General features: G+C 44.7%; 1 protein-coding gene across 7 annotated transcripts in view; it reads left to right on the top strand.

Moving 5' to 3' along the window:
• The window catches only part of LOC132115326 (cytosolic acyl coenzyme A thioester hydrolase-like), a 99,275-nt gene extending 85,292 nt beyond the window's left edge, over window positions 1-13,983 (top strand). For all 7 annotated transcript variants that reach the window (XM_059523734.1, XM_059523732.1, XM_059523733.1 and 4 more), the window contains one exon: window positions 13,557-13,983. In XM_059523734.1, the coding sequence (XP_059379717.1) occupies window positions 13,557-13,655 (99 nt within the window). In that variant the 3' untranslated portion in view covers window positions 13,656-13,983. The remainder of the gene's footprint in view (window positions 1-13,556) is intronic.
• The last annotated feature ends 482 nt before the right edge of the window (window positions 13,984-14,465 follow it).

Here is a 14,465-nt window from a genome sequence, read left to right as displayed (position 1 = left end):
AAAGTTTGGGAACCCTTGGTTCTTAATACTGTGTGTGGTTACTTGGATGATCCATGACGGTTTTGTGATTGTTGTTCATGAGTCCCTTGTTTTTTCTGAACAGTTAAACAGAACTGTTCTTCAGGATAAGCCTCCAGGTCCTGCAGATTCTTCAGTTTTCCAGCATCTTTGCATATTTGAATCCTTTCCAGCAGTGACTGTATGATTTTGAGATCCATCTTTGAGGGACTCAAACACAACTATTAAGAAAGTTTTAAACATTCACTGATGCTCCAGAAGAAAACGCGATGCATTAAGAGCTTTTGAACAGGTCCAAATTTTTCTTATTTTGTTGAAATATCCATTTAGTACTGCCCTTCCGAAGCAACAGAAAATACTTGCATTTTTCCCGAAACACAAATTAAGTTCAATTTACCTTGATCTTCCAATTCCAAAGGTTTTCACCCCCAGCTCTTAATGCATCGTTTTTCCTTCTAGAGCATCAGTGAATGTTTAAACCTTTTTTAATAGCTGTGTTTGAATCCCTCAATTCTCCTCAGTGTGAAAAGATGGATCTCACAATCATACAGTCACTGTACGGTCACTCTCATGCTCCAATGATCTCTCTTGCTTTGTTAAAATTATTCACATATTCTGCAAGGGGTTCCCAAACGTTTGCATGCCACAGTAAGCATATGACGACTAGAAGCGATCCAAAAAAAAAAAAGTATTATAAGTCAAGTCAAGTCACCTTTATTTATAAACAAAATACATTGCGTCAAAGCAACTGAACAACATTCATTAGGAAAACAGTGTCAATAATGCAAAATGATAGTTAAAGGCAGTTCATCATTGAATTCAGTGATGTCATCTCTGTTCAGTTTAAATAGTGTCTGTGCATTTATTTGCAATCAAGTAAACGATATCGCTGTAGATGAAGTGACCCCAGCTAAGCAAGCCAGAGGCGACGGCGGCAAGGAACCGAAACTCCATCTGTGACAGATTGGAGAAAAAAACCTTGGGAGAAACCAGGCTCAGTTGGGGGGCCAGTTCTCCTCTGACCAGACGAAACCAGTAGTTCAATTCCAGGCAGCAGCAAAGTCAGATTGTGCAGAAGAATCATCTGTTTCCTGTGGTCTTGTCCTGGTGGTCGTCTGAGACAAGGTCTTTACAGGTGATCTGTATCTGGAGCTCTAGTTGTCCTGGTCTCCGCTGTCTTTCAGGGAAGTAGAGGTCCTTTCTAGGTGCTGATCCACCATCTGGGCTGGATATGTACTGGATCCGGGTGACTGCAGTGACCCTCTGATCTGAATACAGACTGGATCTGGTGGTTACGGTGACCTCGGAATAAGAGAGAAACAGACTAATATAAGCGTAGATGCCATTCTTCTAATGATGTAGCAAGTACATAGGGTGTTATGGGAAGTTTTCCCGGTTCCGGTTTACCTACTTAATGCAGCCTAAAAATCCTTTAACGGATTTGGATATTAAAAGCATATTAGTATGTTATGTGTAAGCCAGGTTAAAGAGATGGGTCTTTAATCTAGATTTAAACTGCAAGAGTGTGTCTGCCTCCCGATCAATATTAGGTAGGTTATTCCAGAGTTTAGGCGACAAATAGGAAAAGGATCTGCCGCCCGCAGTTGATTTTGATATTCTAGGTATTATCAAAATGCCTGAGTTTTGAGAACGCAGCGGACGTGGAGGATTGTAATGTATAACATCAGTTCATATTGATTGTGCTTTATATTACTGTGCTTTATATAAGTCTTCTGAAGCCATATAGCCTTGTGTTGCGGACAGACAGAAATTTGTGCGTCCATATTATAATTGGTACATCAAAAGGCTTTGTGCCATTTTTGACGAGTATATGCAGAAGCAAATATTTGGTGAATGGGAAGATTTTCTGCAAATAACAGCTCAGTTTCAAGCCTCCTTAATAGTGCATTTATGTTCTCTTTGAAGCTTTTTATCTTCTGGTCATTGTATTCTTTCGTACCCTGGAAAAGAGCAGCATGAACAATCTGTTAAACATCCTTGACATGAAGATGAGCAAAGGGCGGCCTAAACATTTCAAATTTTAGGTGCGCTAAAAATAAGAACCTGGCGAGGTCAAGATGTCATGGGTGTTCTGGCATATATCCTGAACTCTGAAAGCCACCATCTTGAAGTCAATTAATATTTTAAACGGAGCACCTTTACAGAGTGTAAAATTTTAACCATCTCCGATATCGTACAGTAGATTATCAAAAAATAAAAAATACAAACTTTCAAAGAAGATACCTGTATAGTGTTTAGTTGTGCACTAACATGGAGAGGCATTCTAGGAGCAGCTGCAAAGACCAAAGAACGAAAGGTTAATTGAGACACTGGTGATCACAGAGCTATAGTTAAAGCACTTTTCTTCTTAACAGCTGGATCATCAGCACAGTATAGTAAAATGTAGTTTGCAAAATAAGAGTAGTGATGTGATACTAGATTAGGCATCAATAGGATAATGTTAACATTTTAGGTAAGTTTTGGCTCTAGGCTGCATGAGAGCCATTTTGCCATTGTTATAAACAATTTTTTTTTTTTGGTTATGTATGAGAATCAATGTAAAGGTGGTTATGGATGTAAGAGATGTTGATATTAGTGGTTTATGGTTACTCTCCATAAGCATAATGGTTTTTATACTGTACAAACTGTATTTTCTATGTACCCTTTTTCTATATACCCTACACTTAAACAAACCCCTCACAGAAAACTTTGTGCATTTTAGATTTTCAATAAACACAATTTAGTATGTTTTTAAAGTCTTTTGAATTATGGGGACACAGGAAGTGTCCTCGTAAACCATGTTTACATTGTAGTACCCATGCCATTATACACATTTGTGTCCTCAATAAACCACCCAAGTCTGTATACTGTATAATCACCAAGTAAAAACAGGTGCTAAAGACAGATATTTTGGTAACTGTGCTTTATAATAATTTTTTATGATCTAAATCCAAGTGATTAAGGATTTTGAACGTCTGACGGTAATCAGTGTACTACTGTTACCTTAACCCTGCCTGGTATAAATGTTTGAAAATGATTAACAGTTAAAAAAACTCTGTTAGAAATTTAGAAAAGTAATCAAATGTAATCAATTACATTACATAAAGTAACTAAAATAGTTACACTACTTATTACATTTTTAATAAGGTAATGTGTGATCTGTAACCAATTGCATTTCCAAAGTAACCTTCCCAACACTGGTTGCTTGTTGACAAAACAGCACAAATGTGGTGTCATATCTTCTGTATAGAAATCTGGTATATTAGCAGGCTATTAATTGCCTTGATGTTGCATAACAGTGTCATTTCTCTGAAGTTATTTTAGCCAAAACGCTTTAAGTGTAATTTGTGTAATTTAAGAAGTGAAAGGGCTCAGGGACCCAAACCACATTTCTCTCATTAATTAATAGCCAGGCTCCGCAGCTCAAGTTTTCTACAGCTTGTGTGTTTTTAATGGACATTGATAAAGGAAAAGATCACCCACACAAAAGCTCTTGTCATAATCTACAGTCGTGGCCAAAAGTTTTGAGAATTACATAAATATTAGTTTTCAAAAAGTTTGCTTTTAGATCTTTGTTTCAGTTGTTTCTGTGATGTACTGAAATATAATTACAAGCACTTCATACGTTTCAAAGGCTTTTATCGACAATTACATGACATTTATGCAAAGAGTCAGTATTTGCAGTGTTGGCCCTTCTTTTTCAGGACCTCTGCAATTCGACTGGGCATGCTCTCAATCAACTTCTGGGCCAAATCCTGACTGATAGCAACCCATTCTTTCATAATCACTTCTTGGAGTTTGTCAGAATAAGTGGGTTTTTGTTTGTCCACCCGCCTCTTGAGGATTGACCACAAGTTCTCAATGGGATCAAGATCTGGGGAGTTTCCAGGCCATGGACCCAATATTTCAACATTCTGGTCCCGAGCCACTTAGTTATCACTTTTGCCTTATGGCACGGTGCTCCATCGTGATGGAAAATGCATTGTTCTTCACCAAACAGTTGTTGGATTGTTGGAAGAAGCTGCTGTTGAAGGGTGTTTTGATACCATTCTTTATTCATGGCTGTGTTTTTGGGCAGAATTGTGAGTGAGCCCACTCCCTTGGATGAGAAGCAAACTCACACATGAATGGTGTCAGGATGCTTTACTGTTGGCATGACACAGGACTGATGGTAGCGCTCACCTTTTCTTCTCCGTACAAGCCTTTTTCCAGATGCCCCAAACAATCGGAAAGGGGCTTCATCGGAGAATATGACTTTGCCCCAGTCCTCAGCAGTCCATTCACTATACTTTCTGCAGAAGATCAATCTGTCCCTGATGTTTTTTTTTGGAGAGAAGTGGCTTCTTTGCTGCCCTTCTTGACACCAGGCCATCTTCCAAAAGTCTTCGCCTCACTGTGCATGCAAATGCACTCACACCTGCCTGCTGCCATTCCTGAGCAAGCTCTGCACTGGTGGCACTCCGATCCCGCAGCTGAATCCTCTTTAGGAGACGATCCTGGCGCTTGCTGGACTTTCTTGGACGCCCTGAAGCCTTCTTTACAAGAATTGAACCTCTTTCCTTGAAGTTCTTGATGATCCTATAAATTGTTGATTTAGGTGCAATCTTAGGAGCCACAATATCCTTGCCTGTGAAGCCATTTTTATGCAACGCAATGATGGCTGCACGCGTTTCTTTGCAGGTCACCATGGTTAACAATGGAAGAACAATGATTTCAAGCATCACCCTCCTTTTAACATGTCAAGTCTGCCATTCTAACCCAATCAGCCTGACATAATGATCTCCAGCCTTGTGCTCATCAACATTCTCACCTGAGTTAACAAGACGATTACTGAAATGATCTCAGCAGGTCCTTTAATGACAGCAATGAAATGCACTGGAAAGGTTTTTTTGGGATTAAGTTCATTTTCATGGCAAAGAAGGACTATGCAATTCATCTGATCACTTTTCATAACATTCTGGAGTATATGCAAATTGCTCTTATAAAAACTTAAGCAGCAACTTTTCCAATTTCCAATATTTATGTAATTCTCAAAACTTTTGGCCACGACTGTACTCATCCTCATATCTTTCTAAACTAGGGCTGCTCCGATCACGATCGGCCGATCGTTATGCGCATCTCGTCAGTAAAGCCGGTTCTCTAATCAAACGTAAATTCCCTCAGGTGCGTGATTTCACATAGAGCAGCGGTTACTACACGGAGCCGTGGTTAACTGAGAAGATGCGCACATCCACATTCATTTTCAGCGTTTATTTGCGCATCTTCTCCGTTAACAACGGCTCTGTGTAGTAACAGCTACTCTATGTGAAATCACGCAGCTGAGGGAATTTACCGCTGATTAGAGAACCGGCTTTACTGACGAGATGCGCATTAACACGACAGCAAGTCTTTCCCATACAACAAACAATTTTTGAACCTGAACTCAGTTGCAAATGACATTTGCAGAGGTTCCATTTTAGAGAAGTTTAGTGAATACGAGTTTCTGGTGTTCCTATTTCCTTTTGTATGGCTTCAGAAGTTGGACTACTCAATATTAAACTTTTTTATGGTTCATTTTTGGTGAAAAAATAAATAAAATAATATCAAAATGAAATGGTTTTATCCAAGCTATAATGTTACTTAATATGACTGGGTCAACTTTTTTACATTAAGTTGCACAAACTGAACTATGTTTTAGGGTCAGACCAGGCAGAATCTATGAAACGTCTCGGTTACGTATGGTAACCCTCGTTCCCTGAAGGAGGGAACAGAGACGCCACGTCGGTGACCGACGAATATGGGATATCGCTTCGATAGACCAATCTACTTCGAGTGTAAACTAAACGAGCCAATGCACAATGGCATGCAATTATTGCATCCAGCTGCCACTGATCACTGCGTGAGTATAAGAGGGCAGCAGGTGCAATGCATGCCAGTTTTTCGCTGAGGAGCCGAGCCGGGGACCCGGCAGCTCAGCGGCGGTAAAGCAACCATGGCGACGGGACGTGGCGTCTCCGTTCCCTCCTTCAGGGAACGAGGGTTACCATACGTAACCGAGACGTTCCCTTTCAGTCGGTCACTCTCGACGCCACGTCGGTGACCGACGAATATGGGATCCCTATCAAAGCGCCATGGGTGCTGCCCCTTCCAGTGCCCTGTGCGAGCCGCCTGCGCCCCTATTAGGTGTGGGCCGGGGCTCAGAACAAGTAGCTCCACTCACCATTGTCAAAGCACTACCTCACTGGGTGAGATTGGATAACACTGGGAAAACGTACCCGGTCCGCTTGGAGCCGGGACGCTGCGGAAGCCCCATCCTTCCCGAAGGAGGTCTCGGAGGCAAATACACATATAGCATCCGTTTAGGAGTATAAGGAGAAATTTGAGGTGATTAAAACCCTCTTGGGAAGGCAGAAGTCTGCCGGGGAAACACAGGCTCTAAGGCTATACCGTGGACTATACACATATGAGTACCGCTTAGGTCTCAATATGGAACCCACCCTTCCATGGTTCTCACAGATTCATCATGAAGGTCTGGCGCCTGACGTTCCGCTGCGTCCAGCTGCTTAGGGTGATGGAGGATCTCAACAGGGTCTACAATACGGACACTCTGGAGGGGTTTAAGCAAGCCGACACTAACCGGGGCCTCTCAGTGCCACTACCCGTTTGAGGTGAGAACACAGGAGGATACCGGCTCTACACGAAGGCTATAGAACCTAGCGAACGTGTTAGGGGTTGCCCAGCCCGCAAAGTCAAAGTCACCTTTATATAGCGCTTTAAACAAAATACATTGCGTCAAAGCAACTGAACAACATTCATTAGGAAAACAGTGTCAATAATGCAAAAATGATAGTTAAAGGCAGTTCATCATTGAATTCAGTGATGTCATCTCTGTTCAGCTAAATAGTGTCTGTGCATTTATTTGCAATGAAGTCAACGATATCGCTGTAGATGAAGCTCTACAAATATCTGTCAGCGAGGCGCCACGAGCCAGCGCCCAGGAGGATGCAACACTTCTAGTTGAGTGAGCTCACAACCTGAATGGGCAGGGCACATCCTGAGCCTGATAAGCAAGGGTTATGGCATCCACAATCCAGTGGGCCATCCTCTGCTTAGAGACGGCACTTCCCTTCTGCCGGCCTCCGTAACAGACAAAGAGCTGGTCTGAGGTCCTGAAGCTTTGTGTCCGGTCTACGTAGCACCTTAATGCTCGGACGGGAGAAAGCAAAGCCAGGGCTGGGTCTGCCTCCTCCAGGGGCAGCGCTTGCAGGTTCACCACTTGGTCTTTGAAGGGTGTAGTGGGAACCTTGGGCACGTAGCCAGGCTGGGGCCTCAGGATTACCTGGGAGTCAGCCGGCCCGAACTGTAGGCACGAATCGTCGACCGAAAATGCATGCAGGTCCCCTACCCTCTTGATGGAGGCCAGTGCAAGCAGGAGCAGAGTTTTCAATGAAAGAAACTTTAGCTCAACTGAATGCAAAGGCTCGAATGGGCCCTGCTGTAGTGATTTAAGCACTAGAGACAGGTCCCAAGAGGGTATACAGGGGGGCCGGGAAGGATTTAACCTCCTGGCCCCTCTATGGAACCTGACGATGAGGTCATGCTTACCCAGAGACTTCCCATTCACGGGGTCATGGTACGCAGCAATAGCGGCAACCTGGACTTTGAGGGTGGAGGGAGATAGCCTTCGCTCCAACCCTTGCTGCAGAAAGGATAGCACGACCACAATCGGGCATCTTCGGGGGTCTTCTCGGCGAGAAGAACACCACTCAACGAACAGGTTCCACTTCAAGGTGTAAGCGTGTCTCGTAGACGGTGCTCTCGCCGAAGTGATGGTTTTCACTACCTCTTGGAGTAGGTCACCTAGAACCTCCACGTCCCGTCCAGGGACCAGACATGGAGTTTCCAAAGGTCTGGACGCGGGTGCCAAATGGTGCCCCATCTCTGAGTCAGTAGATCCTTCGTCAGAGGAATTGGCCAAGGAGGGGCTGTCGCAAGGAGCACTAGTTCAGGGAACCAGGTCCACATGGGCCAATACGGCGCTACTAGCAAGACTTGCTCCTTGTCCTCCCAAACTTTGCACAGTGTCTGTGCGAGAAGGCTCACTGGGGGAAACGCATACTTGCGTAGGTCCCGCGGCCAGCTGTGTGCCAGTGCATCCGTGCCGAGAGTTCCCTCGGTCAGGGAGTAGAACAACTGGCAGTGAGAGGTCTCTGGAGAAGCAAACAGGTCTACCTGAGCGGCTCCGAACCATCTCCAAATCAGCTGGACCGTCAGGGGATGGAGTCGCCATTCTCCCGGGAGCATTGCTCGAGACAGCTCGTCGGCTGTATGATTGAGCAGGCCTGGAATGTGAATGGCACGAAGTGACCTCAGAACCTTCTGACTCCAAAGGAGGAGGTGGCGAGCGAGTTGCGACATGCGACGGAAGCGCAGACCACCTTGTCGGTTGATGTACGCAACGGTCGCAGTGTTGTCCGTTCGGACCAGCACATGCTTGCCTCACAAGAGACCTTTGAGACGGTTCAAGGCAAGGTGTACTGCTAGCAACTCTAGGCAATTGATGTGCCACTGCAGCTGCGAGCCCGTCCAAACCCCTGAGACTGCATGCCCGTTGTACGTGGCCCCCAAGTCGGTGGTGGAGGCATCCGTGTAAACCACAGCATGCCTGGAAATCTGCTCTAGGGGCACCCTAGAAATGCAAGATCTGACCACGGAGTGAGGGTTTGGCGACAGGCCGGTGTAACTTGGACCCGGTGAGTGCTGTGCTTCCACGCCCACCTCGGGACTCGGCCATAAAGCCAGTGCTGGAGCGGTCTCATATGTAATAGGCCGAGCGGTGTAAGTGCCGCTGCGGCTGCCATATGCCCCAGGAGCCTCTGAAAGAGTTTCAGTGGGACCGCTGTCCTTCTCTTGAACGTATTCAAGCAGGCTAGCACCGACCGCGCACGTTCCTCTGTGAGGCGTGCTGTCTGTTCGACCGAATCCAACTCCATATCGAGAAAAGAGATCCTCCATGGGAGTTTGCTCTTTTCCGAGCTGACCTGAAGGCCCAACAGGCTCAGGTGCCGGAGCACCACATCCCTGTGCTCGCACAACTGATTTGGAGACTGTGCTAGTATCAGCCAATCGTCTAAGTAGTCGAGAATGCGAACACCCTGCTCTCTGAGAGGAACGAGAGCTGCCTCCGTGACTTTCGTAAAGACACGGGGAGACCGGGACAGCTTGCAGGGCAGGACCTTGTACTGATATGCCAGTCCTTCGAACGCAAACTGCAGAAAAGGTCTGTGGCGCGGAAGGATGGACAAATGAAAGTGCTTGTCCTTCAGGTCGATCGCTGCAAACCAATCTTGGGGACGGACGCACCCGAAAATGCGTTTCTGTGTCAACACTTTGAATGGTAGCCGATGGAGGGCCCGATTCAAAACTCGCAGATCCAAGATCGGTCGTAACCCACCGCCTTTCTTGGGTACAATGAAGTACGGGCTGTAAAACCCCATCCTCATATCGGCTGGAGGGACCGGCTCTATCGCGTCCTTCGCCAGTAGGACTGCGATCCCTTCCCGCAGGACAGGGGCATCGGACGCTTTCACTGTAGTGGAGCGGACACCGCAGAGCTTGGGGGGATGCCGGGCGATCTGAATCGCATAGCCGAGGCTCGCAGTGGCCAGCGAGACAGGCTGGGTAGCGCTGACCAGGCGCTTAAAAACCGTACAAGCGGGACCAGCGGAACCACAGCCGTACCCGCAGTGGGGCAGCGAGGTGGAACACAGGGACCCAACTCGGGCGGCTTGTGAGCAGGCCGGAGTGTGGTGCGAGTGTGGGGTGCAGGGCTCACCTGGTTCCACGGGTTGGCAGAGGGTACGTGAGTAGGGCCTCTGTTGACGCTCTCGAACCGCCCGCTGCTGCCATCTGGCTAAGGAGGAGGATGAGTGAGGTCCGGAGCTTGGCCGTCCACAACTCTCCGTGCCCTCCTGGGACCCAGAGAGGGAGAAAACTGCTCTCCTGTCGAGATTTCCAGATTCTCCGCCTGGCCCTCCTCCAGGGGAGGGAGAGGTGCCTTCACCATCCCCCAGAAAGCAGCTACCTCTCTCTGGGTCACCCGTCCCGGGGCCTCTTGCTCTTCTGCTCACCGCCAAGTTTAACGGGGGCCGGGACGGGAGGGGCAGCCTGCCTGCCCCCAGCTCCACGGCACCACTTGGAGGCTGCTGCAGATGCGGCGCGTGAGTGGGGGCGGATGCAGGGGGCTGCCCTCGGCGACGAGCAGGCTGGGGCACTGCGGCCGGCAGGCGGGTAGAGGCAGCAGCTGCCTGCCAGGGCAGGATGTGTCAGATCGCCTCAGTCTGCTTCTGGGCAGCCGAGACTTGCTGGGCCAAGTTCTCGACTGCGTCGCCAAAGAGGCCGGTCTGGGACACAGGGGCATTGAGAAACCGGACCTTGTCGGTGTCCCTCATGTCTGCCAGACCTTAGAGTGGTGGTCCCCAGAGGGTTGGTTCCCTGCGGGGTTTGCCACCACTGTGACCCTCAAACCATCCGCGCTACTGCCGGAAGTGGTTCTCGTCTGTCGGCCGCCAGAACGAGCCCCAGATTGCGGCAGCGGGACTCCGCCCCCCTTAAGGTAGCGAAGCCTGGTTCGCAGCTCCGAGATGGTCATATTCCCGCAGTGAGAACCCGACTCATCCACGAAAGCCACCTCAGCGTGCTCGACGCCCAGACACGTGAGGCAGCGATTCGTGACCATCACCCGTTGCCAGGTAACGACCGCACCCAGAAACGCATGGGTGAAACGGCATCCTTATAAGGACGATCCGTCGTCTTTACAAAGACGCACCTGTGAAGCTCTTTTAGAGAAATTAGCTCTTTAGGAAATGCTCTTTTAGTGCTTAGGCGCACAGGGGAATTGGCCGTTTGCAACACGACAGGGGCCTGCAGTGTGCAATCCACTCGACACAGGAACGACCGCCGCTGAAGCGCCGTCTCGCCAACACACGAAGCTTCCGAGAGCGTGCTGAACTCGTAGTTCACAGCAGACACAGTTGAGCAGAGCGATACTAATGCTCAACTCCGAAGCGAAAAGCTGGTATGCATTGCACCTGCTGCCCTCTTATACTCACGCAGTGATCAGCGGCAGCTGGATGCAATAATTGCATGCCAATGTGCATTGGCTCGTTTAGTTTACACTCGAAGTAGATCTATCGAAGCGATATCCCATATTCGTCGGTCACCGACGTGGCGTCGAGATTGACCGACTGAAAGGGAACTATGTTAGGTAGCAACAATACATTTCAATTTCAACATTGTTGAAAGTATAGGTCAGGCCATTCTTGTTCATTTAAACATGCTTAAGGAATAGATTCTTATGTTCATGGCTGAAGTAACTTTGGGTATCTAGTGCAATGTTCATTATGGATTCATATTATTGAAATTTTGATTTTATTTTATTTTTTACAATGTCCTGTCGTTTATAAGTTATAATACTGTTTTCAAAGTCTACTTTTTCCTTATTTTGCTAATGTTTACATGGAGCCCTCATGGAGGCAGAAGTGTTGAGATAACCACATGACCAGTTGAATACTACTAATTTAATTTGGTTATACCATTGCAAGTGTGCAGTCTCATTGTCCATACTGTATATAATGTGTTTTCTTCTGATACTGTGGTGTAAGGAACCCCAGTTCTCAAGTGGGTTGACTAATCAGTTTAATTAACTTTCTGCAGAAGTTTCTTTGCCGTGACATTACAGTAGTTGAGCTGAGAGGAGAAGTAATGGTTAAGTCCTGCTATAGTGTCCATTGCAGTAACTTTAAGAATATGACAGTGCCTGTGTTGCTATATATGCTGGGACACATAGAGAGCATGTGGTATGTGAATTCAAGCTTGCATAGCTAGAAGTGTCTACATTCATGTATTTGTGTAGAGGCCTACTCCAAAACAGTTCCAGTCTTAGCAGATAAAACAAACCACACAAACTTTCTTCAGCATCCATATTGGCTATTTCCATTTGTAGTTTCCATTTAACTACTGTTGTTTTTTCCTTAACACTTACATTTTATAATGTTTTCCACTTTGAGCAATCGCTCTGGTCTTCTGCCAGTCAGTCTCTCTGTGACTGAGGCACTGAATTTCCCTCCAGCTTAATTTAATTTGTTCAAGACAAGCACTGCAGCTATGGCTTGGCCTCACGAGTCTGAGCAACAGGACAGTCACTGACCCAGCCAGGGCTTCCTTCAAGGTCACATGATGTTTTCAGATAGAAATTACAGGGAGAGCTGTTTTGTTTTGCTTTTGTTGCAAAAGACAGCTGTTCACATACAAGTTTCATTAGTTAAACCAGGTTATTACAGAGCTTTATGAAATATTTAATTAATGTTAGCCACTGACAGCCAGAACTGACACTTAAATTAAATAAAAATGATTGCAACAGTTCATATGCTCTCCATTAAACTGGGTCACCTCAGGAACATAACATTTCTCAACATCATTAACCCTGTGAAGTTTACTGTATCTGCTTGTGCTTATATAACCTTGCTGTGGATATGCTTTCTATATCTGTAGTCCTCATTTGTGCATATGCCCTAATCAGCCAGGCTGCTTCAGTTGTCACTGCACAGTTTGTTCCCTAAGGTTGGCCGCCTTCTGCCATTGCCGCGCATGACTAGCTGGTGACCTATAGCCAATGATAAGAATAGCCATGGTGTAGTGTGCAGCTGCAAGATGCAGCCTAACACCAACTGACATCCTGCACAGTATTGTTGTTTGTCTATGATGAAGCTGAGCTCCGAAAGCAAACATCTTTTTGTGTTCTTTTAGGTCTCCAAGAAATTTTTTGCAACTGTCAAGTTCACACATGACTATTGATGAATGGACGCATAATTGTTCCACAAATTATTTGCAGTATAAAAGTATCAACAAAAAACAAGAATTTGAAAATATACCATTTGCTGTTCTCCATTTTCCCATAACTTTGTAAACCTGCAACATTTACGTTCTTTCTGTTCAGCTCTCTCGGTCTGTGACGTTTAGACTCTCTGTTTGTTAGACGTCTTCTCGTCTCATGTGCATTTACGGTCTCCTGAGTTTGCATGCGTGTGAATGAAGCTAGTTGAGCTCAAAGTTTATGACCATAGAGTGAGTACCACAGGGCACAGTGATCTTAAAATATTACATTTATTATAATAATTCACTTATAATGTTAGTGAATGTTTTTTAAGCCGCAGTAATTGGCTTATTTCCATGTATCTTATATATATATATAATTTTTTTTTATATAATAATAATAATAATAATTATAAAGAAACCACAAGTAACAGAAATTAACATGAAATTTTGAAGTATAAATACTGAAATAACTTTTTTATTATTATTATTTTTTTTTTTATTAAAAAAAATATATATATAATCCAAAAAGCTTTATTTTATTACTTTGGGAAAAAATAAAATTGTTAATTGTTTATTAATGTTAGTTCACAGTGCATAAACAGGGTTTTACAGGGTTTCTAGTACACCACAATGTCCAACTTCACTGTACCAATGTGTAAAATGTGTCATTTGTTTTCTTGCAGCTGGAAGGTGAAGAGGAGCAGAAGCGGTTTGAAGAAGGGAAAGCACGCTACCTGCAGAACAAGGCAAAGAGACTCGCAGATAAGGAGCGACAACAATGACTTTTACCACACAAACACCATATTGTGTTGTAGATGAAAAGTATTTAATAATAGAGCCTCAATGTACAACATACTTAATAAAGAACCTCTGCTTTATCCCACATGTAGCTCACTAAATAGAAAGATATATATATAAATACAGTATATATAGGAAAAGTATATAGGTTTAATTGAATTTTCTGAGTTTTCCAAAGAACTTGTCTATGTATATTAAGCGGAAAAAAAAAATATATATATATAATTTATGTTTTGTTGTAAAGAATTATTTGTGAAATGTGCAGAGCTGTATTATGAACTAATAAAAGCATGCTAATTCAACTACAACTGGTTTTGCTGTGAAATATTGTTCAGTGTACCATAATCCTTGATCGACAGAATGTTACAACCTAATCACAAATAGATAGGCAGACAGTTTGGGATGCTACTTACTTCTCTTTGTTCCGGATCTATATCGGGATGGGAGTTTTTCTGCTACCAAGTGAATTATTCTAAGATAGGGAGATTAGATATAATTCATGAATGCAGCACAAGTAGTTATGCTGAAGTTTATTACTTAGGTTATTTGGTAATAAATAGCTCAATATAGCATATCTCGATGCAGTTGTACTTTCATTTGTGCTATGTGTGGTGTCTGAATGATTTAAATTATTAATTTAATTCATCATTAGGGTAGCTTAGTAAGCAGGCTTAAACAGTCGTTCAACTGGCTCATCAAAATGCTGATTACAGCTGTTTGTTTATTTTTTATTGTATTGATAATGCTGGTTCGTTCACAGAAGATCAGTCAAATAGACTGCAGAGACAAAACCA

This window comes from Carassius carassius, chromosome 34 (genome assembly GCF_963082965.1).
Source record: "Carassius carassius chromosome 34, fCarCar2.1, whole genome shotgun sequence".
Lineage (NCBI taxonomy): Eukaryota > Metazoa > Chordata > Actinopteri > Cypriniformes > Cyprinidae > Carassius > Carassius carassius.
This window is presented reverse-complemented; position numbering and strand designations above follow the sequence as displayed.